The sequence below is a fragment of the Excalfactoria chinensis genome, chromosome 1 (assembly GCF_039878825.1).
Source record: "Excalfactoria chinensis isolate bCotChi1 chromosome 1, bCotChi1.hap2, whole genome shotgun sequence".
In the NCBI taxonomy this organism is placed as follows: Eukaryota; Metazoa; Chordata; class Aves; order Galliformes; family Phasianidae; genus Excalfactoria; species Excalfactoria chinensis.
In genome coordinates this window covers 73406594-73427290 of record NC_092825.1, presented here as the reverse complement: position 1 = coordinate 73427290, position 20697 = coordinate 73406594, and the positions used below count along the sequence as shown (strand labels likewise).

At 46.9% G+C, this 20697-nt stretch overlaps 2 protein-coding genes across 3 annotated transcripts in view; one reads left to right on the top strand and one right to left on the bottom strand.

Annotated features, from left to right (window-relative positions):
* Nucleotides 1–3414: 3414 nt before the first annotated feature.
* On the bottom strand, nt 3415–14569 carry ZYX (zyxin). 2 transcript variants are annotated; one of them, XM_072361094.1, is made up of 9 exons: nt 14386–14569; nt 10779–11030; nt 8565–8740; nt 6602–7087; nt 6132–6264; nt 5878–6047; nt 5542–5720; nt 5180–5300; nt 3415–4567 (listed from the first exon to the last, which is right to left on the bottom strand). In XM_072361094.1, exons 2-9 carry the CDS (start codon nt 11017–11019, stop codon nt 4457–4459), a joined length of 1617 nt encoding a protein of 538 aa, XP_072217195.1. In that variant the 5' UTR covers nt 11020–11030; nt 14386–14569; the 3' UTR covers nt 3415–4456. The 2 variants fall into 2 exon arrangements, with proteins under 2 accessions (XP_072217195.1, XP_072216543.1); XM_072360442.1 differs by lacking the exon at nt 14386–14569 and adding an exon at nt 11553–11701.
* FAM131B (family with sequence similarity 131 member B) overlaps nt 14503–20697 on the top strand; it is a 51572-nt gene continuing 45377 nt past the window's right edge. The window contains exon 1 of the mRNA XM_072361598.1: nt 14503–14632. The gene's annotated coding sequence lies outside the window, so the exon portion shown is untranslated. The remainder of the gene's footprint in view (nt 14633–20697) is intronic.

Sequence of the window (20697 nt, the reverse complement as noted above, 5' to 3'; positions counted from 1 at the left end):
CATGTCACGCCTAGAATGTGCCAACCTTAAGATATTTCTAAGCACTTGTGCTAAGGGTCAGGTTTTGTGAAGATGGTGAGTACTAGCCATTCAGCAATCACTTATTTGTAGATTGGTGTGTTTCCATAACTGTATAATGCTCCAAATTCTTAAGGGTTTAGATTACCATCCTTCTTCTCACTTACCTGTGTCTACAGAAGATCTAAGAAGCACAGACCTAGAAAGATGGAACTTAAGGCAAGAAGAATGGTTTCTGTTCAAGATGAGAAGCAGGAGAGCATAAACATGGAACCATGACATACATGTATCTCAGCCACTTGAGTTATTGCAACTATAGTAAGTCACAGCCAACAAGAAAAACTTGTATTATGAGTCTTGTTAGTATATCAGGAAGTTCAGTCTTAGTAATAGGTGTTTTTAACATGAAGCATAGATAATAAAGTTGCTGCATGGACAATGTCCAAGCTAGATGGTAAGCTTTGATGAGGCTGACACAAGATAAAAGCATGCATCGTGCGAACATAAACTTTAGTATAACCTTACAGAAGAGAGAAACTTGGGAGGAGTGGTTGTTACAGCAGGTAGTTGTACTGCCATTTAGAGGGACCTTGGCACATGGAAAAATGGGAAGGGAGGAGTCTCATGAATTTCAATAAAGGGAAATGAGGGAAGTGAAGAGCTCTGTAACAAGGGAAGTGTAGCCTCTTGCACCACTACGTGCTGGAGGCTGACTGGCTAGAAAGTGTGAAAGTACTTGCATGTCCCACCATCAGCAAATTGCATGTTAGTCAGTAAAGAAACCTGGCAGCAAAGGATGCCAACACTACCTAGACTGCATTAGAAAATGTATTGTGAGTAACTGGAAGGGGCCTACTCTTATCAGAATCCTTTGTGTTGGAAGGGATCACTACAGGCCATTTAGTCCAGCTCCCCTGCAGTGAACAGGGAGATTTATAGCTAGATCAGAATCCTGTCCAGCCTGACCTTGAATGTCTCCAAGGGCAGGGCATCCAACACATCTCTGGACAACCGGTTTCAGTGCTTCACCATCCTTATGGCAAAAGACTTCTTTCTTACGTTCAGTCTAGATCTCTTAGTCTGAAACCATTTCCCCTTGTCCTGTCACAAGAAATCCTGCTAAAGAGTCTGTCACCTTCCTTCTTATAGACCCCCTTCATATATTGAAAGGGGTTTCCCCAGAGCCACATCCTCCGTGCTTAACAGCCCCAGCTGTCTCAGACTGTCCTTGTAGGAGAGGTATTCCATTCCTTCGATCATTTTTGTGCACTCCAGCAAGCCCACATCTCTCCTGTACTGAGCACTCCACATGTGGATGCAGTACTCCAGGTGAGGTCTCACCAGCACAGAAGAGGGGCAGGATCACCTCCCTCATCCTGCTGACTACTCTGCTTTTGATGCAGCCCAGAATATGGTTAGCTTTCTGGACTGTGAGAGCACACTGCTGCCATCCACCAGTACCTCCGTGTCCTTTTCAGTGGGGCTGTGATCCATCCTCCGGTGGCGCAGTGGTTTAAGTTGCTGCTTGCAACACCAGAGGCCCAGGATTCGAATCCCCCCTGTGGCGTAAGTGGCAGAAATGCTGCTCTGCTACACAGAGGGCTCGAATCCCAGGAGTTGGACTTGATGATCTCTAAGGTCCCTTCCAACTCGCACGATACTGTGATCCTTTTGTCCCACAGCTTGTACTGATAGTAGAGGTTGCCACAACCCAGGTGCAAGACGTTACATTTGGATTTGTTGAACCTCATGAGGTTTACCTGGGCCCACTGCTCAAGCATGTCTATGACTCGGAATGGCAGCCTGTCCTTTGGGTGTGTCAACTGCAGAGTTGCTGAGGGTGCACTTGATCTTACAGCATTCAAGATGCAGTATGTCTGAGAGGTAAGACTGCTCAACCTTACAATGTGCAGGTCTGGGTGGCTTTTATTGTTGTATGTAGTTATGTGAAGGAAGACGGTGAAAAAGAGGAAGCCAAGCTCTCCTCGGTGGTATCCAGTGAAAGGAGCAGCAGTGAATGTATGTGAAACTACATGAAATTCCATCTGAAATTAAGAGAAAACTTTCTAAATGCAGCCAGATCTAGAAAGGCCATTGAGCTCTCATCATTGGAGTTACTTAGAAACTGATTGGGCACAGTCCTGAGCAACCTGCTTTGACTGACCCTGCCTTAAGCCAGAGGTTGGGTATGGGGGTCTCTTCCAACCTCAGCTGTTAGGAGCTGCTGAATCAGCTAACCTAAAGAAATGAGGCTGCTCAGTACCATGTCTTCAGGCACAGCCATTCCCAGAAGGCACTCCTGCAAACGTTCCAACAAAATACATACACTTGTGCGTGAGAGGCCTCACAGACACAAATATAAAGCACAGTAAAACCTGATCTTATTCCCTTCTCTGGCCAATCAGGATGAGCCAGTTAATGAGAAACATATAAACATTACTAATGCCTCTGGCAGGACTGAGTGTCCTGACATCCTGACCAGCCATCCAGTAGCTGGGTCAGTGACAGTGGGTCTCCTCAGTTGCTGGCACCAGGACATAACAGCTCTCAATGTCCTGCAGCCCCATTCTGGTGGGGGGTATTCAGCCCACTTTGCATGTACACAGCACAGGATCTCTCCAGTAATTAGCTTTAGACACTGAGTCCAATTCCCTGATCTCCCCATCACCTCTCACACGTTGATGTTCTGTGCTAGATGATCCAGGCTTACCACTAGCTGACTTACAGACCCCAGGGTGCTTCTCTCACCTGTCATTGCTTTTCTCACCTGTGCTCCTTGGCCAAGGATGAGAACTTCTAATGGTATAAGCTAAAAGCTACAGCTAAATAACTAAAACAAATGGCAACACAAACAGTCTGGAATTTGTTTATTCCTTGCTTATCCTATGGGCAACTCCCAGGCATTTACTGGATGAAATTGGAAGCAGCCATTAAACACTTCACCAAAACTGGCAGGAGAACAAGAGTATGTTTCATGCCTTCGAAGTGCAGTGTTACCCCTTACCACAATGACTTTCATCTGCAGTGACAGAAACAGCACCATTATAAACCATAAGCACCAAGCACAAGTACTTTCTGTCTGAAAAGCAATACTGAAGGCAAAGCTCATTGTGCACTCTAGCCCAGTCTGATGCAAGTGAACTTTAATACCTCAACATAGCAGTGAGGCATCAAGCAGGCTACCATCTTGCTGTACTGGAATGTGGCATTCTATTGCTTTCAATGAGGGGAAGCAGGAAACTAAACAGCTTGAAAAGGAAACCAGTATGTGGAGAAAGGCCATTTTTAGCCTCTGAACATCTCTGGGAGGCTGGGTGGAATAGCAACAATATATTCCCTACAGCTTAAGACATCATCACTTCTTATGGGTTGTTAAAGAAACACAGCAGAGACATATTAATGGAAAAAAACCTCACCATTTTATTGGATGCAAACAGTGGTCGGACAGCGTAGTTATTCAAAAGGTTTGCTCTGTCTTAAGAGTTTCTAGTCTAGGGAGCGAGGCTCAGTGCAGTAACAGAGTCAGACAGTACACTGCATTGACATCGTAGCTCCTACTGACAGCTGTGAAACAACTCTTGCTGGAACACTGAGAGCTCCTCAGTGTGCTGAGTTCTCACATCCTCTCACTGAGGCACTTCCTCACGATATGCTTATGACAGCCATTCTTTGGACTGTTTTCTTATTCTTGCCCACCCTGACTGTCCAGAAACCACACTGGGAAACAACCCATTTTAGGAAGAGAAAAAAGTTAAACTGTCCAAACTCAGGAGCAGAACAGGATTCCAAACACTGCCAGTTTAATCTGGCTAGGGAAGAAGAAAAAAAATAAATTGACAGGGCAGTTAGCCAATAAAATCCATTAGAAGCAGAAAAGCTATAATAGGGTAGCTTTTCCCAGCAACTAGAACAGAAGCTCCCAGTACATTCTGCTTCCACACTCTTACCCAGAAGTGATGAAGGCGTTGGGGGAAGACATCCTGATAATGAGGTGGCACAGGAAAACCTATGACAGAAGCAGCGCTGAGATGGAGGCAGCTTCCACCTTATGATGTGAAATTATTTCTTGGCTTCATGGAGCAGAAGAATGCTCAGCCTTTTCCCAGCAGCTGCCACCAGGTCATTCTTGCTCCTTCCAATCTCCATGGTGGAGATTTGGTCCTTCTTCTTGTCTTGAGATTTTGCACTCACCTCAGTCACAGTCCTCAGCCTGGAATATACAGTATGGCCAGGAAGTGGCAGTGGGAGAAGAGGTCCTTTCTTATTGGGTGAACATAGTGAAGTCTACAAGTGGTGAATCCTACGTAGGTAACCAACTGTGCTGGCAGAATCTTCACTGGTAGCAGTCTGCCTCATCAGGCATAGGGGTAGGCCAATGGTGGGGAAGGAAGGAGTACTGAGTGCAGGGGGTCTTGAGGGTATGCTGGCTCCAAGCTTTTCAGCACGCTGTTTTAGCACGAACAGTGTGACATTTCATACATAGTACATGCCCATCCAGTGGAAAGCAGCCATTTTCATCAGCTTCAATAGATAAGGGCCTCCCACAGTCCTAAATGGAATAAGAGGGATAGCTCAGTGACAGACAATGGCCAGGATGACACAGACAAGGATGTAAGCAATGTCCTACCAGATCAGGACAATGGCTCACAGCCCACTGCTCTTTCTGTGACTGTGGTAATTGGAGAAACCATTTTGAGCAGGTGAGCACAGTCCCCTCTGTGATCCCTGCAAGTTCTCTTGGCATAAACAGCTGCCATACTAGGGCTTTAATAGTGGCTACATGTTTGCCAAGTCCTTGCTCGTGAACCTGTGATCTGTGAATATCTAACCTTTTTCTTGTTCTTCACAAAGAGGGTGGTCAGGGACTGAAACAGACTCCCCAGGGCAGAGGTCATAGCACCAAGCTGCTGGAATTCAGGAAGCATTTGGACAACACCCTCAGTCATTGGGTTTGAAATTTGGGTGGTCCTGGGTGGAACCAGGAGTTGGATTTGGCAATCCTTGTGGGGTCCCTTCCAACTTGGGATATTCTATGATTCCAAACCTTGCTCAACATGTTTGCAAATCATTGAAATCAACATTAGTGTGTTTGGTCAGGAAGGGAAAGTTCAAAGACGCCTAGTGATGATGTAAATGAGAAGAGCGGGGACACCAAGGTTACCTCACACTTGTAACATTTCATGTGGAAGTTTTTCTCCAGTGCCACCACACGCACTGTCTCATCTTTCCCAGGCTCTGGCATGATAGGTTCGCTACATACTGAGCAGCGTGGAGCATACTTCCTGCAACACACATATACAGCAGAGATCGTGATCGCTGCAGGTTTCTCACCATCATACAGAAGCACGGGAAGCAGAGGCACAAGTCACATAATAGAGGGGAAAAGACCTTCGTTTTAACACATTGCTGACTCATTTTTTTACTTTGCTGTGGGAAATCCAAGTCCATTTTGCAGCAAAACTAAACAGACGTGAGGGAAATCTGCCTGCTTTAGGATACCATGTGCACATGCTTCCTCCATACCTGTGGTAGTCATCCACACAGTGAGGCTGGTTGGACTGGTCCACTATGAAAGAGGCCCCCTCCAGAGGAGTATGGCACATCACGCAGGTGAAGCATTGAGGATGGTATGAGTTACCGGTGGCCTTCAGCATCCGGTCTGTGATGGTCTGTTTGCAGACACTGCACTTTTCCAGGGTTCCCTAAACACGAAAGGAACAGGTAAGACAACATTAATCCAAACCTCCATTCCCAGGAGACTGCACTCGACAGGTGAAATGAAAAGCAGGAAGGGAAAGCAGGAGAGAACAGCCACAGCAAGCTCAGCCTGCTGCAGCAGCTTTTGTCCCAGTTACTCACAGCATAGCAGTCCTCACAGAAGGGCTTTTCATCCACGTTGTAGAACTGCTGCCCCTGCAGCTGCTTCTCACACTTGAAGCAGGTGAAGCACTCCACATGGAAAAGGCAGTCCAAAGCTCTCACAGCTGGCTGGGTCCGTGACAGGGGCTTCCGACAGAAGCCACAGATCTCTACCAACAGGAATAGAAAGGGATTAGGAGATATAAAAACCCACCACAGTCTCAGTCCTGCTGCTGTTCACTAAAAGAACACACCAGAAGTAGCAGCTTCTACTGAAGGTGGATGGTCCATATCCTTCATTAGTTTCTGGGTCAACAGCTCCAGCTCTTCTACCTCCTTCATGGTTAGCGGAGAGTTTCCCTTAGGTGGATTTGCACTGGGTCTATGCTGCAGAAGAGAAAACAGTCAATCCCAAAGAATGCGTACACACAGATTCATTCCCACTCAGTTCCTAATAAATTCCCTTCTCTCAACTTTATGTCTCTTCTCTATCCCTCCCAAGGGAACGACATGCCATCCACTGTGCTTGCTTTTTTCCACCTTTAAATGAAGTCCTGACCCTCTCCAGCACTGTCCCTAGCTCTGCCTCTTAATAACATAAGGTGCCAAATGAGCAACTACTTCAACTACTTCCCTGAGCCTGGGACAGACCCTCCTTCCTCATCCTCCATCTCAACCCCACACTGATGCCATACCTGCCCAGAGACACAACTCTGACCCTTACCATGTCTTTTACAGCAGCAGGTTGTTCAGTGGGAACAGGTTTCTCCTGCACCTGAGGTCTTTCCCTTTGCTGAGCATAGGTGAAATTGGGAGGCTGAGGTCGAAACAAGGGACCTGAGGGTGAAGGGGCAGTGAACTGAGTCTGAAGGGAGGTAGGATATCTTGTAGAGTTTGAAGGAGCCACGGGAACAGTGGCACCTGGTTTGGATCCAGGAGAGCTGGCAGCAGAGGGTTGTATGAATTTAGCAGCAGGCTGAGAAGGGAGAGAGGGGGGTGGAGGGACTGATGCTAGGGGCTCCTTGCACTGCTGTGGAGCTGCCCATGGAGCTGGGGCAGGAGTTGAATCCAATCCAGGGGCCTTGGAAGATAAGCTACCACTTGGCTTGGGAGTGAACTTGGAAGGAAAAGGAGGAGCAGGATCTCTGGGTGCAGATGAGATTTCCACATGAGCTTTTGGGGCCAGAGAACTTGTAGATCCTGGAGTTATCTGTAAAGGGAAGAAACGGAGAACCAGACAGTTATCAACAAACTACAAGAGAAAAACATACTGTTTATAGGAATAGGTCAGTAGGTATCCCAGAATCACAATGATAAGAGACCCTACATTACTACATATTTAACAATCTTGAAAAGATACATAATCCATGCTTTCTGGTTCTTCAGGTAGGTTTCTTGCTATGATTTATCCAGACATTTTAATCTTCAGTAGCATCCTTCTCACTACCTCAGTTCAGCAAACCAGTCATCTCTCCTTCCATCTGTGGTATTCTAGACAGCTCACCCGGGATTTGAAGGGGTCATTCTTCTCCATGTCTTCCAACATTAAGGACAATGAGTCAATCTCAAGATCAATGCTGTTCATCTTGCCACGCACCTATACCACCATCCATGAGGAAAGAGGGATCAGAGCACATTATAGGAACAGCCAGAGAAGTGGGTGCACCCCCTACAACAGCATATTTTTACACCTGAGTTCTGCTCTTGGTTCTGAGCAGGTAGAAAGCTGGTGAGGATGAATAGGACGCAGTCTCCAAAATCTACCAGAAGTGATAAAACAAACAGCCCAGTAAGACTAACAGAAAGATTCAGGTAAGAAAAGACAGCTGGAGTCCTGCAGTCCAATACCCTACTCACTGCAGGGCTAACTCCCAAGCTAGACCAGGTCATTCAGGGCCTTGATCAGGTGATTAATGAACATTCTCAAACATGCAGATTCCCCAGCTTCTGTGGGCATCTATTATAACATTGAGACATTCTTGGAGATGAACAGGTTTTTCTTCTGTCCAACAGGAATTTACCTTGCTGCAACTTGTGTGCACTGTCTCTTGTTCTCTTGCTGTGCCCTGTAAGATGCATCTGTCTTCTCTGCTCCTTTCTGTATTGCAAACATCATTTAGATGCCCACCCTTGACCTTGCTCCTCTTCTGGCAGATGCACAAATACAGCCCTCGTACCACATGTTCCATCCCTCAGTGGCTGCTGTGATGCTTTGCTGGACTGTTCAGTATTCATCCAGGTTTACTACAGCATGGGACCAAACTGCAAAAGCCAGTTGGCTGCTCCAAGATGCAGCCTTGATAATACTGAAGACAGGAATAGTCATTTCCCCTGTCTTAAAGACTAAGACAGCTCAGTATGTGGCTAGCCTTTACTGCCACAAGGGTGCATTGCTGGCTCACATTCAACTCACTGTCCACCAGGATCCCAAGGTCCTTCATTTGCAGAGCTGCTTTCTAGCCAGTTGACCCATAACTTATGCTGGTGCATGGGGTGGTCCCAACCCTAGTGCAGGACTTCGCATTTATTTTTACTGAACTTCTACAGCATCTCATAGGAAAGGACAGTGCAAACTGGCACTGCTTTCCCAGATATCTGAGCTTCCTGCTGTTGAATCCAGAAAGCACAGAGAAGTTGTCCCAGCTCAGAGTAACACAAGAAATTACACTTCCTTTGGCGTCACTCACCTGTGGGGCAGGTCCTTCATCAAACATTGGTGGAGGAGGCGGAGGAGGAGAAGGAAAAGCTTCATCTGGGGCTGGTGGAAAAGGCTCTTCAAAGGGTGGAGGGGGTGGAGGAAAAGCACAGTTTGAGAAGAAACTTAGATCCTCTCCTGGTGGGGGAGGAGGTGGCAGTGGCAATTCTATGGAGAACAATGAAAACAAAAGCAGGCCTCGATCATTTTATACTCCTAGCTGGTTACAAACCCCACAAGACACTGTGAAGGTATTACCGCAAGTGGTAGCCAGTATCCATCAAGGACAACTGAACCCCATAGCTTGGACAAGGTGAATCCTATATGGTAATCCTATTTGCTATCATGTAAGCTACTGCATTAGTCACTAGAAATTCACTGAGTAATTGAGAAACATGTCCTAATGTTTTTTCTTACTCCTCCTCTTTCTCTACACCCTAGCATACAGAAAAGACAAAAGACGTCTCTTACAACACATGTCAAAGAAGATACTCTTTCCCTTTACCCTTTATGCCATCATCCAAGCACAAAACAACAATAAAGACAAGCAGGTACAAATCCTACATCCCTTCTTTCAGATATACTAAACATCCCCTCCTCTTTCCAGTTAGACCCAACCAGCAGCAGGGTTAAAGATCAGGTTTCTTGATCCTGCTGCTCCATATATTACTTCATTACAGCAATTATCAACTTGTCTAATCTTTATATGTAGCTGTTTTCCATGGGCTTTATTAGGATTTCTCATCTATAACCTAAAAGTGACGATAGCAAATGTTTAAAAAAAATAAATGAAAGCCGAAATCTTATTAGCCAGTGGAATGCATAAACTGCACTGGTATGCAGTACCTCTTCCAAGTCTTCTTGTTCTTCTTTTTGGAAGTAAAGGGGAAAAAAAGGTAATATAAAGCCAGTATTTTTTCTTTTGAAATTATGGTTTGGGATCAAGTTTGCATGAGCTTGCTTTTTGGTTTATTTAAAAGAATAAGGCAGAAGGAAAACCCTGCTCTGCTGTTACAGTGCTGGTAACACGGCAGCTTAAGCCAAACAGTTCTGCTAATCTCCACCAAGCTTGTTCCTTCAAAAGAAGCTTTACAGGGAAAGAAGTGGACAAGTGGAACAACAAATACCCAATTCTCTACTTACTACATTCTGGAAAACAATTTTTAACACCCATTTGTTTGCTTTGTAGTCGAGTTAATATATTTCTGTCAGTTTGATGCAACCGACAAACACACTCCTAATCTGCACAACTTCAGCAGAAAAGCATAAAAACTATAAGACCTTGGATGACAGACTCAAGATTCCAGCCAACAGTGTGTAAGCAAAAGGTCACCAGTTAGGTGGTGCAATTCTACAAGGCAGAGGCACCGACACCCTGGGGCCATCGTGACTCATGAAATGGAAAGAATAGTTTAGTCATTTGCCTCTGAGTGAAGGATCAGCCTTCCTACAATTAGCAGCTGCCCACTGAGTTAGTACAGGACACACCAGCGTTACACAGGAACCTTCTGCTCCTTAGAAGAAAAACAACCAACCACCAAAACCAACAAGAACAGAGAAAGAAAGCAAAAAAAAGAAAGCCACACACTAAAGCAAGAAGTCAGTGTACACAGGAAAACACACTCAACCCAAACCAACAGTAGAAAGTATAAAAGTCAGTTATACAAGTCTCATTTCCTGTTTTCGTTAGCTTCCTTTTATTTTATTTTTTTCTTTCAATGCAATTATTTCTACTTCCTTCCAAATTGCAGTCTTTGTTGCAAAAGATCAGTCTACAAGAAGGGTCTCTATAATTGGAGACAACCAACTCGAGTTAAGAGGAATTGGTTAGAAAGAGAATAGCGTGATGCATCACCACCAGAGTGAACATTTCTGCAACATACTTGCTCTTAGCCGTGCTGGCCAGAATACTACTGCAGTTACACAATTATGCACACTGGGAATATTGTGAAAAAAACATTGCATTCCTCCAGCTTTACTAAAATCTAAGTGCAACACAGGATTGCTTTCCTAACTCCTTTCCCAACTGAGATGCCACGTATTTTGAGATCACTTTACAATCCTTTCATCTTACTCAGAAACTTGCAAACATCTACAGCAACAGCATACTTCATTTGCAGTGATTCTCATATTTAACCCTGTTACAGACCTCACACCCTGAGAATTGAGAAGCATAACCACATCTGCCATAACCTTCTTCACCTACCTTCTACTGTCAAAGATACGGGGATCTCTCCCACTCTCCCTATCTGGGCACCCTGGGCACCAGCTCCAGGAGGCTGTGGCAGCGACGACTCCGATGCACCCCCAGTCTTGAAAGGATTCACCTTGGGTTTAGGGGCAACCACAGGTGCAAACTTCTTCTGTGGGTTGTAAAAGGACGGTGTGGAAATGTTGATACTGACTGTGGTTGTCATACGGGTCCCCGGGGTACCTGGAGAAGCCATCTTTTTGGATGCTGGCAAGAGAGAAGAGAGAGGAAAACGATATGAATTCAGACTTGGGTCAGAGTGGGAATTAATAGAAAGGAACATACAATGGGGAGATACAGGAGCTTGTGTCTGGGCAGAGGCCGAGGGGCCAAAGCAGAGCACAGAACACTTCAAGAATCAGCACAGGAAGAAGGAGGAACAGCTACTAAAGGCAGCTTGAATAAGCCAGCACACTTCCTGAGCTCAGCACAGTGATAACCACAAAGGGGTTTCTTGTCATCCATGTGCTGCCACGGAGAAAACTAAGCTCCCTGCTGCTCAAAACCCCTCTGCGCACTATGCAGGAAGGAGCTGATGACCAATGCAAGCATCTTCACCCAGCATAGCAAACCCCCACACTCCCTCTTCCATGACTGGAATCTGCATTCACTCTGCCCCACTTACCCGATAACGACATCAGTTTCTTCTTGTCCTCAGCCTGTGACACCCCCAGTCACGCCCTCCTAGTCCCCAGCACACCCCTGCATCTCTCATCCCACCCACTTTACCTCCAGACTCTTGTGTGCAGGCAGAGGCAGAAACAACAGGTCAGGTGAGGGGTTCTTGGTGTCACATTCCCTGGCGGGGCCCCCTGCTTTCTCCCTCTTCCTGTCACTGCCGGTGAAGGAGCATCCCCTGACCCTCACTGGCTGCGCCAGCCGCCTGCTCCGCCTCCACCAGGAAGCAGTTCTAAGGGCTCCGGGCAGCATTTCTGGGGCCGTGCGACTCAGCATCTCCAAGGTCGATCCCTCAGACTTGAGACCAGAGCTCAGGTCACAAGCACAGCAGCAAGCAGTGCAGCTGCAGCCCTGCGACGTGCAGGGCCTGGCCTGCCTGCGGGATGCCCAAATAACTCATCTTTGTTCTGAGAGCAGGGTGAGCACTGCTACGTGCAGCCGTGAGAGCCTCTCCGCCCTCCCTCCTTTCTGTCGCCAAATCTGAATAAGCATAGGCTAGCCTCACCAAGCCAGCTGTTTCAGGAGCCCGAGGGCCACATATCCAGCATTCCTTCAGCCCAGGAATTCAGGTCAGAAATTTCACCTGTGCTAGAAATCTCCTCAAAGCCAGATGCTTTGTTGCAACCCCAGCACGCCTGCAGTCCTAACAGCCCAGCCCAACAGCTAGCACCAATAGCCCAGGGCTCTACTGCTAGCATTTCAGACCAGTGCCACTCCACTCTGCATGCAGACAGCTGTCTGTGATAGCTGCTAGGACAGCCTTGGTGTCACCAGCTTCCATCCACCACTAATTCATCCACGGCTGCTGCAGAGAGTTTACATGTGTTTCAGTCCTACCTGGTAACACATGATAACATGGACAAACAGTAAGTCTATGCTTCTGCACTTTTTTTTTCCCCTTTGTGCAGGGGTGACAAGTTGCGTGCACCTTGACAAACAGCTCTGGGTTCCTCAAAAAAACAGTAAGCAGCAGACAAAGAGCTGAGCAGAGCATGCCCCATATGGTCCTGCATGGGAAAGGGCCAAGGTCAATCAGCAAGGTCTGTTGCTGATCCCACAAGTCAGAAGGGACTGATCAACTCTACCCAGCTTCTACAGAAACCTCCAGGCATTTTTTACAGGCTTTTGCTGATGGAGGCACTGAGTCTGTCTTGTGCTTCACTGTTACAGTGCAATGAATCTCCTGCTATAGTCCTACCAGAATAGGCTTTTACAAGCAGAGCACCACAGTCAGAGAGTAATTTCTGATTGCTGTTCATACTGAGGTCAGCCAGCAGAGACATCCTTCACTTCATCAAATGTGCTGGCATCACTACCAGCAGCTGCTATCTCCCTGAACCCAAAGCAGCCCATTTCCCAGTATGCAATGTCACATTTAAGGCCCTTTCTGCTTAGCGCTGTCTACATCCAGCAGCTGCCCCTGCTCATCCGCACTTCTGTTTATCTGTCCACCCCCATACAGACCAGACAGGCTGAGGAAGGCCAGCCTTGCCGTGTCCCCACTGCTCCACATTGCTGTCAGTACCATCTGAACCCTATCAGGAACACGAGTCCTGTGGCACTGTTTGTAAAAGCAATTGGAAGAGGGAGTGTCAGGCCAGCAGATCTAATCTCAACTCCTGATGTATCCCTGCGGTGAGAGGTTTTCTGCCTGCTGATAACAGCAGTTAGATGACTCAGGTGGACCTATGAAGAAAGACATCCCTCAAAGGATGCAGTGAGAATACTCGCCTCGCACACTTGTGGAGAGCAAGGAACTGCAGGACCAAACAGCACCTCCCTCAGCAGCAAAGGTCACCTGCCAGAGGTTCTATGACAGGTCTGCCACCTGTTAGGCATGCAAATGGCTCTCAGTTCTTTGGCCTCAAGACAATTTGCAGGAGCCAACCTCCCATCCCTGGGCAGTGAAAAGAGAAGGAAGACAGAGGGTGAGCAGAATGCCACTTGCTACCTCAAGTGATAGGAAGAAAGCAGTCTGTCTTGGGGCACACAGTAAAAGCTGGTCCAACACTGTGGTCCGATACACTGCATCTGTATTTCCCCTATTTGCCAACTTCCTTCCAGCTGAAGGGGGGAGGGAGCAGAGTGAGAACCAGAGCAGAAAAGAAACCCAACACAGACCATGAAGCAAACAAGATGAGGGAGTCACGCTTCTTTTCACCCTCTCATACAGGTTGATTCCAGAATGTTCTCCCCACTTGCCCCCAAACTACAAATTTTCACAGAGCAAAGTCCTACCAGCTCTGCAAGCCAGGAGGCAAAGCCCTGCAGAAAAGCAGGTTGGAGGAAGGGGAGCTCGGAGCTGCGAGCTCTTTCCACATATGCTGGCCTCGCCTCCTCCTCCCTGTGCAGAGGGAAAAGAACTCCAAAAAGCTATGCAAACATATTTAAAACGTTAGGAAACTCTACGAATTTGCAAGCAGTTGTGCCGTCACTTTCTCAAGGCACTCCCAGAGAGACAGAAGCTCATCTATTAAACAAATCGCACGCACAAAGAGTCTCAGATTCTCCTCTTGAGCACATCTGTTAAAAGACTCCCTAGGTGTCTCGCTCATCCACACAAAAGAGAGATTGTCCCGACCGAGGGCCGGCAACACCCCCTCCTCCCTCTCCCCCTGGCTCGAGTCGTACAGGAGCTCCAGCCGACTCCATTGCACCAGCAGCGGGGAAAACCCTCTGCATTCGCACCCTCAGAACGGAGCCGCTCTCCGGCGGAAGGGAATCCCTACCCAAACGAGCAAATAGACAAACCGCGACCTAAAGGAGCCCCCCAGTCCAGGAGGCGTTTCCACAGGGCAGCCGCCGCCCGGCAGCGCCAAGAGGACCGCGTTCCCCCGAGCGCGTCGCTGCCGACCGAAGCCCCTCACCGCGCCGGGAGACTCACCTCGGGGGGAGCGAGAAGGGGGAACCACCGCCCCGAGACGAGAGCCGGCGGGGCTGCTGGGCCGGGGCCTGGGGCTGCCTCGGCGTGCCTGCCGGGAGAGGCAACAGAAATGAAGGGGGGAGCTGCTGAATCCCGACGCTTCCGACCAACTCTCGGAAAAGCCTCGCCCAGGCAAAGTTGTTTGACCATAAAAGGAGAGAGGCTGTGCGAACAGCTGAGCTCACTCGCTGGGGAATGTAGCAATGAGGTAAGGGGGGAAGGAGCGCCCGAGGGGGACGGGCTGGATCGGGCTTCGGCGGGGGCTCCGGGCTGACATCTGGCGCGCTCCCCGCCCCCAGTCTCACGAAGAGGGGCTCTCGGGGGCTTTCCTGTCGGCTGTCGCGACCGAGAGGCGTTCTTCGGGGCTACCCTACCCCTCTCCTGCCGCCCTGCTGGGGCCCGCGGCCCGGGCCGGCTCCATCCCGCCCTCCCCTCTCCCCACTCCGCCTTGCAGCTCTCTCCCTCCTTCAGCCTCGGAGCTGCCGCTGCCCGGCGCCGGGCCGGAGCCGAGGGAGAAATCCTGCGGCTCTGCTGGAGCGCTGCTCCTGTCTTACAGAAATTAAAGCACGCATCCCATGATTCTTCAGTGCATAATCGAGGTTTGTTCCTGTTGCGTTGTCTGCGAAACACGTACTAAACGTTTATACCACAGACAGGCTGCTTGTACTGCCCTGTTGTATGGGCTGTGTTGCACATAGGCTTTGTTCTTGGCCCAGTATTGGCCAGGTCCTGCTCCATACCTGGCCCAGCACAACAGTGTGAAGCTTTCAATCACGATCTTCTTTAGTTCTCCTTGCTTCTAAGCCTCTTAGGAAAGAGGAGTGTCAATGAAGACAATGTTCCTTGTGCTCTGTGCCATCATTATGTGTTGTCTTCAGAATTCAGCCTTAATAACGGGGTTAATGCCCCTCCAATTAGGATTACTGTATTTGGTGATGCTCACGAGATCTGGAGTTTGTCTGCTTCTTAAACACCTACCAACAAAGGTACCTTCCAGCACTGGTAATTCACCTGCAGGTGGCTGAGCAAGCCATGAGCCATGTCAACCAGGTTCCCAGTGTACATTACTGCAATATACTCCCCTCAGAAAGCTGCACAGAGAGGTTCAACAAGGCTTAAGAAATCCTGCCTAAACAAACCTTTAATTTTATAAGCAGGGTTAGCACAAAGAGGTAATGCATTTTGTGATACAGCTGGAAAAATAAGGACATTCTAAGGTTTTCCAGTTTAACACAACTGAAAACGCCACCTATACCAGTCTGTCCATGTGTCTGTCATAGCATCTCACTGCTTCCATAGCTGCAGCAGTTGAATTGCTGACCTAGAGCTGTTAAATGCTTACGGATATATAATTCTCATGTAAGTGCTAAATACTATTATAATGCCACTTTTCTAGGCATGTCATTAGTCACATTAACTACTGTAATTAACGTATGAAATAATTGTGTAGTTTAAGGAAGGCTTGTGCTGTTCTGGGTCTTCTAACACTGTCGCTTTTCTAGAGCTGTCGGTCCTTTTCCTTTTTGTTAGGGAAAGATGTCAGTGCAGAACTAAAAAGTAACCAAGTTCTGGTACACGGCAGCACACCTCACATAAGCAGCCTGATCTTATAGTACTATACTGTATTGAATACTATATACACCATTCCCACTGCTAGTCCAGATTCCAAAGAAAACAAAGAATGTCTCAGACTGAGATTTTAAAAGTGCTGAGAGAATATGAAAAAATTCTACCCTCTCATCATTTCTGGTTACATCCACATAAATCCAGATACTTGTACATTTGATTGTCTCATAGTGAGTAAGTAAAGATGAATGCAATACAGAAGCAATGTGACAAATTCATGTATTGCACTGAAATTAGGAGTATGCTGGCAGTGATCAGGTGACTATAAAATAAAAATAAAAATAAGGCAAGAAAACATAAGTTCTTGAATGCAAAAAGGACTCTTTCCAAGATAACCAATAGGGAATTAAACATCTGGGGCAGAAAATCTTACCTAAATTCAAGAGGGTTCCAGGTAGCTGCAGATTTCAGTATTTACAGCAAGCTAAAGGTCAGAGGAAAGCAATTTGGATACAGGACAGAATGCATTAATTATGTTAATAATGTAAAATATCCTAATCTGTATAATTTTCATCTATATTAACATATCTAGTAGGATTGTTTTATCTCTGCATGAATTAGTCAGCCGTTCTTAGTGCTACTTAAAAGTCCATGTTTTTGTAACCAGTGAAAAGACCTGACTTGTACCTGTCTTGCATCTCTGTTACTTCTTTAATCATGTAGCTTCTGTTTAGTCTAATTGCATTTTTTTTTTTTTTAATTTATTCTAGGGTGCTACTCATCAGCTTAATCTATATACACTTCCTTATTTAAATGCTGTCTGTGGGAACAGAAAACATGAAAATAATGGGTCCAATTTTGTCCCCAGGCCAAGAGGTACAGATGATGTTAGGTCCATACAGTCTAGGGCAGGGCCACCTGCAGCAGGCTGGCTGCTTCCATACTGACTGGAGCATGTAATGCATCCTGGTTAGAGCTCTTGGGAGATCCACTGTGCTCTCACAGCATAGGCTCTTAGCATGGTCCTGACTCCCTCCCTCCTGTGCAATGCGTGAAAATTCTCCATGTAAAGTCTTAGATCTGAGGAAGGCTGACATCTGCCATGGCATTGGATCAGGTAAACTACTACCACCAAATAGGTATCACTGTCCAGCTGCCTCAATCTGCAGAAAGGGAAGGGACACTTGCCAGGCCTCACTGTCCTGAGTGAAAAGTAGTTTCAGGTTGGAGTGCCTCATTCTCCTGCAGGGATGCATGTTGGCAGCTGGGTGCCAGAGAGTCAAATATAGAGAAGTACACATGGAGGCTGCAGAGGCTGCAGTCTTTGCAAGCCTAATCATCATCCTGCATCTGTGAAACTGGTATGCAGTCAGGAATTTGCAAAGTTATTTGCAAAGGTCATGAATTCTTTTAGAGAACTCCCGACACAATGAACTGCCCAGGACAGATAGATAGATAGTGCATTTTTTGCTTTTTCCCTTCAAAACTGAGTCTGCTATGCAAAGCAAACTGTTTGTCCCCAAGAAGGGGCTCATTCAACAGCTTTGGAGAACTTCCGTGATCTCTGAGAATTGTGACTGACACTGCTCCTATAGCATCCTCATAGGAAACCTGAGTCAGAGGCACAAAGTCTAGTTGGATACCAGTAATGAGCAGAGTACCACAGGAGTCAGTGCAGGATCTAGTCCTGTTGAACATCTTCATTGATGATCTGGATGATCACCGTGCATCTACAGTAAATTCACTGAAGACATAAAACTGAGGGGAATGGCTGGTTTCACCAGGACGCCATGCTGCCATCCAGAGGGACCTCAACAGGCTGGAGAAATGGGTTGAAAAGGATCTCATGGAATTCAACAGTGAGAAGTTTTGAGTCCTGCACCTGTGGAGAAACAATGCATAGCAGTAGTATAACTTGTAAAGGACAAACAAAATCCTCTTGCTCTGGCAGGAAACACTTAAGTGAGGCAATGCAGATGTATACAAGAAAGAGGGAGTAAAGCATCCCTGTGGTATGACCATGGGCCATCAGACCATCTTTGTGGCCAGGGGAGCAGAGACCCGGGGTCTATCCTGGGGACAAGCAACATTTCTAGCAGGGGTGGCAGGTGGACACAAATATGTCAGAGATTCAGCTCCCAGATACTATCACTCTCACTTCTGTTTCCTTGTCTCCTCAGTCTGAGTTTTCCTGATGAATAGCTGCCTCTCCCCTTCTTGACAGGGCAGCAGACCTTCACTGCCATGGCTCCTGCGTCTTGTTCACAGGCATGTGTCCTCTCTCTCACACTGCTCTCCCACACCTGCTCACTGCAGCAGGATCTGGCGCCTGAGGAGCAAACAGGCTGGCTCAGTGGGTGTCTCTTACCTGAAGTGCAGTATAAGCTTATCTGTGACTCTGGAAAACCTCTAGTCAGCCAAGGCCTAGAGAGCATAGCGGGATGCAGCTGAAACACAGATGAGTAATTGTGACGTGCCCATGGATGTGACTGGATGTGGATGTCTGCCAGAATTTGTTCTGCTTGGAAAGCAGCTATACCATTGCAGTTTCCACAGCCTGGTGTCCTACTCTTTGCCACCAGCAAGAAAGGTTGAGATGTATTTGGTTGTTTTGTGCAAACAGCACTCGTCAGAACTGACCGTCAAAGAAACGGATGTGTCAGTCTGCTAATTGAAGAGCCTCCACTTCCTGTGTGTGGTACAAGCCTCTTTCCATCCTAATTGTTGTGGAAGTCTCCTTTCTTCTCTTTTTCAAGAGGCAAAAACAGATTCTCAAAAACAGATTCTCAGCTTCCTTAGTTCATGCTGAACCTCCTATATCATACAGTAGGAGAAGTTCTGTGGTGGCTTTTCCACAGAAGCTTGTGCAACTCTGTGCTCCAGGGACAGATACACTGTCTCTTACAGTCTATTTATTACAGTCTCAGTAATATTATCATGGAACAGGATCCTGGTAACCATCTCTACCCGAGTGCTGTTATTTTCACATCTAAGAATTGAGGGAGCCAAGTAAACAGAGTGGCCTTTGGAGGCTGCTAGCTTTGTCTTTTTGTGGCATGACTACAAAGATGTGTTGTTCTGGTCATAAAGAATGAAGTCTGGTATAGTCCATACCTTTATTATCTCTAGGGAGTGGAAACTGAAGCGAACTACTCTCTCTTCTGATCCTCACAAAAATAAGTAATTGTTTCAGACCAGATTGGAGTCTTAGCAAAAACTAGTACATACAGACTGTAGGTGATTAAGGAATCAGGGCTCTAGAGAAAAGTAATAAACAAAACAGACAATATATAGCATATAGTCCAATAGTCTGCTTCCAGAAACAAATAAGCCAAATGCTGCCTACAAACTGCACAGTAAAACACAATCTGAGTACAGCTTTCATGTGGTGCAGCCTCCTTAAGACATTGCTTTCCAAAAGCAAGAAGTATGAAGCTAGTACTTGTTACCAGCATGTTTGGTAGTTAATTTACTGCCAGTATAAATAACAGGATGATTACTAACCAGACAAAAATCTTTCCTGGGGTTTCCAGGATAATTAGCAGGGCCTTGCAATAGTGCCACTGTCTGTCTAGTAGCTGCTGCGAGTCTGTAGCAAGTGGTAATTTATTGGAGATAGCTGATCTGAAAGCTGTGATTTTCAGTAAGTTGAAAATATAAAGATGTGTCAGGTGTTCCTGAAGAGGTGTGTTAAGTTCATTCCTTACCTAACAAAGTGGTCAAGTGCTGCATGAGAGCCACTGACTGTGTGGAATAGGAAAACAGCAGTAACAGGCCACCATTGCCAGCACTTTGTATGTAGGCAAAGTGATGTTGAGAGATCAGTAGTTGTAACTGTTGTTCAAAATGCTGAAGAGGTTCTCAGAAAGGGTTTAACCTCCTATTACCAGTTCACACAGGCAGGGCAGGGCACGGCACCTTGCTGTATATGAGGAGGGGAGCTGCTGCTAAAAGGGATGTGAAGATTCAGACTGAAAGCATGAATGTCCGTGCTGCAACTTGGGTCTCAGACTGTGGAGAATGCCTGGCCCTGTCACTGCTACAGGAGGGCAGCAGGGATACCACCTGTGTGCGGTGTGAGCAGGTGGGTGATCTGCTCAGCTTTATGGTAGAGCTACAGGAGGAATTAAAGGAGGTTAAGGAGCATCCAGGATCATGGGAAGGAGATTGATTGGTGGAGTTGCACTCTGCCATCCCTACAGGAAGGGCATGGGGGAGGTGCTCCTCAAGCAGTGGGGGATCATCTTCCCTCTCACAGTCAGATAGGAGGGGGTGAGGGATGGAAACAAGTCTCTGTTTGGGGCAGTATATGGACTGCCTCTTAACCTGTCCCACCTTCTCAGGTGCCCTTTGTAATCGGGTTATCTAGATTTACCTGTGATAGAGGCTGCTGCCCCTGGAAGAAGGGAAATGAACAAAAAACAGTGGCAGCAATCTAAGGAGAAAACTTATTTTACTAAATACGAATAATATTGGAATACAAGATGACACAATATGATACAATATAATTGCAACTACTAAATCAAACAAGACAGAGAGAGAGAGAGAGAAAAGAGTCCCCGAGAACCAGGGGGCCTACTGTGATCTCTAGGCGACAGGCTGGAACGTTGCTGATAGAGGGAGACGGCAGGGATGGAGCGCTCCAAAGCGATAGATAGAGCGAAAAGAAGGACGTTCCAGCCTGGGAGCGAGATTATATATGTGTCC